General features: G+C 48.4%; 1 protein-coding gene across 1 annotated transcript in view; it reads right to left on the bottom strand.

The window, feature by feature from the left end:
* Nucleotides 1-1,031, bottom strand: part of MTMR10 (myotubularin related protein 10) — a 94,049-nt gene extending 93,018 nt beyond the window's left edge. Inside the window, exons 1-2 of the mRNA XM_006902937.1 lie at nucleotides 972-1,031; nucleotides 426-486 (exon numbers count right to left, since the gene is read on the bottom strand). Coding sequence (XP_006902999.1) covers nucleotides 426-486; nucleotides 972-1,031 — 121 coding nt within the window. The remainder of the gene's footprint in view (nucleotides 1-425; nucleotides 487-971) is intronic.
* Nucleotides 1,032-2,954: the final 1,923 nt, after the last annotated feature.

The following is a 2,954-nucleotide window of genomic DNA, read 5'->3' as shown; positions in this document are numbered from 1 at the left end:
AAAATATTAATAAAATTTAAAAAAAAGAAAGAATCCTTGACTCCAAGGAGCATTTCGGTTTCACCTTCTGGAGGACAAAGCTGTTTGTTCTCCTAGCAGTTCATGGTATATTCAACACTCTTCTCCAGCTCCACAGCTCAAAGGCATCAATTCTCTATCATCCCTATTTTATTGTTACTTTTCAATAATGGAATAAACTTTCACAAATAAACAGTTACTTTTTGTTGCTTAGCTTTAATCAATGTCTTATTTTTTTTCTCCCTGTTAATAGCTTTTTATACTATTAAACTGGAGAGTTTAAAATAAATAGAAAAAGAAAGTTCAACTAGGGTAATAGAGAAGAAAAGTTAACCACACAGGTACTAGTCGGTAGGAGAATCTTAGGAAAAATACATTTAAGTATCTGTTCGGACTCTACTGCTTACCTGGCAAAAGGACTGGCTCCAGTTTCTTAGTCTTAGGTTCTGAATTAATCTTATCATCAGTCTGAAACACATCAGTAAAAGAAATAAAAGACTTTTTTTCCTCCTTGTGAAATACTACAGGCAAGTTTGTATTAAGTTATGACGACAAAGGCAAGCAGACACAGCTCTCCCTTTTAAATCCTTCCACGTTTACCGACCTCATCAATCTGATCATCGACCTGCAGCAACTGCAGGCGTTATGTGTGCTCGGGGACGGCGTGCAGAGAGCCGGCGCCGCAGGCGTGGGGTCTGCGCAGTCCGCACGTCGTGCAGAGAGCCGGCGCCGCAGGCGTGGGGTCTGCGCACTCTGCACAGACGTGGGGGACTCTCCCCCGCACATAGCTTCTCGAGTCCGCCCCGAGCGCCTGCCCGAAGCACCACGCCGATAGGGCAGGGCAGTCGGGCAGCCTCTGGGCGGTCACCGCTCTCGGGGGTCGGAATCCAGTGGGGCTCTCCCGGCAACTCCCCGAAAACGCCAGAGACGGGGGGAAGGAGAGCTGTTCTTACCTGGGGCGGCGGAAGGAGGTAGGATCTGAAGGTGGGTCTGGGCGGCTTGAGGGAGAACATGGTTACCCCGCTTTCTGGCCCCGGACCCGACGCAGCTGGCGGGCCGATGGCTAGCTCCGAGATTCCTGAGTGGTCGATCAGACCGGGTCAACAGCCAGGCCCCGCCGGGGCGGAGCCACGACAGAGAGCCCGCCCTAGCGGGGAGGAACCGGGGGGCCGAGCAAGGCCGGAATGAGCGCCTGAGTCCATACCCAGATGGAACCCAGCCCTCGCCTCGCAAGACCGTGTGCAGGCAAGGGCAGGCCGCTCCTGACCTCTAAGCAGCCCGAGTTCCGCAATGCCAGCCTGTGAAGCGCAGCCGTAACCTCAAGACGAGTCCGAGGCGGACACCCCAGCAGCCATCTTGGAAGTGCGGCCCGGAGCGGGTGCTCCTACGGCAGCCCGAAGGGGTCACGTGGCCTGCGGGACTACACCTAGGCTTGCTACAGTGGTACCGAGCGCTGCGCGTCTGCGCTTTTAGAGGCAGTGGCTTTAAATGCGGGCCAATTGTCTTCTTTCCTTCTTTTCTTTTCCCTTTCCCTTCCCTTTCCCCTTTCCTTCCCCTTTCCCCTCCCCCTCCCCTCCTCAAAGCTGTGCCGTTATCCCAAAGAAACTCGGTTTGAATCCACCGGCTGCTCCATGGGAGACAGATGGATCATCTCCTCCCCTCTGAAAACCCGCGGGAGGGTCAGGTGTGGCTCGATTCCAACTCAACAGGACACTACCCTCACCAGCTTTTAGGAAGGAGTTCAGGGTGGAGGAAGAGGGCTCAAATATGTCCGAATCATACTTTGCGATGCAATCATACTTTGCGATCCGTGGTGTGTGAGTGAGTGTCACGGGGGAGTGGGCCAGCGCAGCCAACAATTCCAGGATCAAAGGGTGAGCTGTACCATCTGTATTAAGCCACTACAAAGGTCCACACTTGGGGAGAATTTCTTGCATCGCTTCGTTTGTTGTCATTACAGAGCTGTCTCCCACCTGTTGAACATCCCTTGCATGCTCAGACTTGAGTGTCTGTAGTGAGATGACATTAGCCAGTAATCCTGATCCCGCATTTTCAGCTCATTAATGTATACCTTCTTTATTAAATAATGATGTACAGAAAGATAGTAACGCCTTTCTTATGTATAGAGTTGTTAATGAGCAAATAAATGTAAACAACTCTAGCAAGGTTAAATCCCTAGGGGTTTGGAGGAGTAAAAACTGCAATTGCAAAGAAAAACAAATTCCAGCATATCAGGTGTTAAGACTTGTCAGAGTTCATCGTAATTTGTAATTAGATCAGTTTTCAGTGGAGAGGTGGTAGAAATGTTCAATTTAGGGATTCTCTTAGTTGGATGAAAAGGTCCAGAATGTTTGAGATCATTGTTGAGGGAGATGGAGGCAGGAAGGACAGGTGAAAACCTGTGTTTGAGCACTAGAGGTGGAACCAAAAGGGGTTACAAATAAAAAAGTTTGTGGTGGCAATTGTGATTAGGAATGATAATGCATAGTGCCTCCAGAACTATGTCATTGTCTGAGTCCAGAATATATACAATAACTAATAAAAAAAATCTTGAAAGAGGATTCCAGGATGCTAGCAACAGCCGTTTTCCAATCTCCATATAAAAACAAAGATTAGGTGTAAAACCTAAATTTATGTTAATTCTTGTGTACTTCTTGTGTACTATAGAGTCATATACATATATGTATATGACTCTATAGTACACAAGAATGAATGTACCATAGACTGCCAAGAAAAACAGATTCATCCTAAAGAGGGTTAAACCAGGCTGCTCCTTGGAGGCAAAGATTCTGGGGCTTCGTCTGACATACTTCGGACATGTTGTAAGGAGAGATAGGTCTTTAGAGAGGGACATCATGCTGGGCAGAGTGAAGGGACAGCGCAGTAGGGGAAGACCCTCTATGAGGTGGATTGATTCAGTGGCTGGGGTAATCGGG

This window comes from Elephantulus edwardii, unplaced genomic scaffold (genome assembly GCF_000299155.1).
Source record: "Elephantulus edwardii isolate Elephantulus edwardi_28Jun2011 unplaced genomic scaffold, EleEdw1.0 scaffold00473, whole genome shotgun sequence".
Classification (NCBI taxonomy): Eukaryota; Metazoa; Chordata; class Mammalia; order Macroscelidea; family Macroscelididae; genus Elephantulus; species Elephantulus edwardii.
The sequence above is the reverse complement of the archived record's forward strand: the minus strand, read 5'-3'. Positions and strand labels throughout refer to the sequence as shown.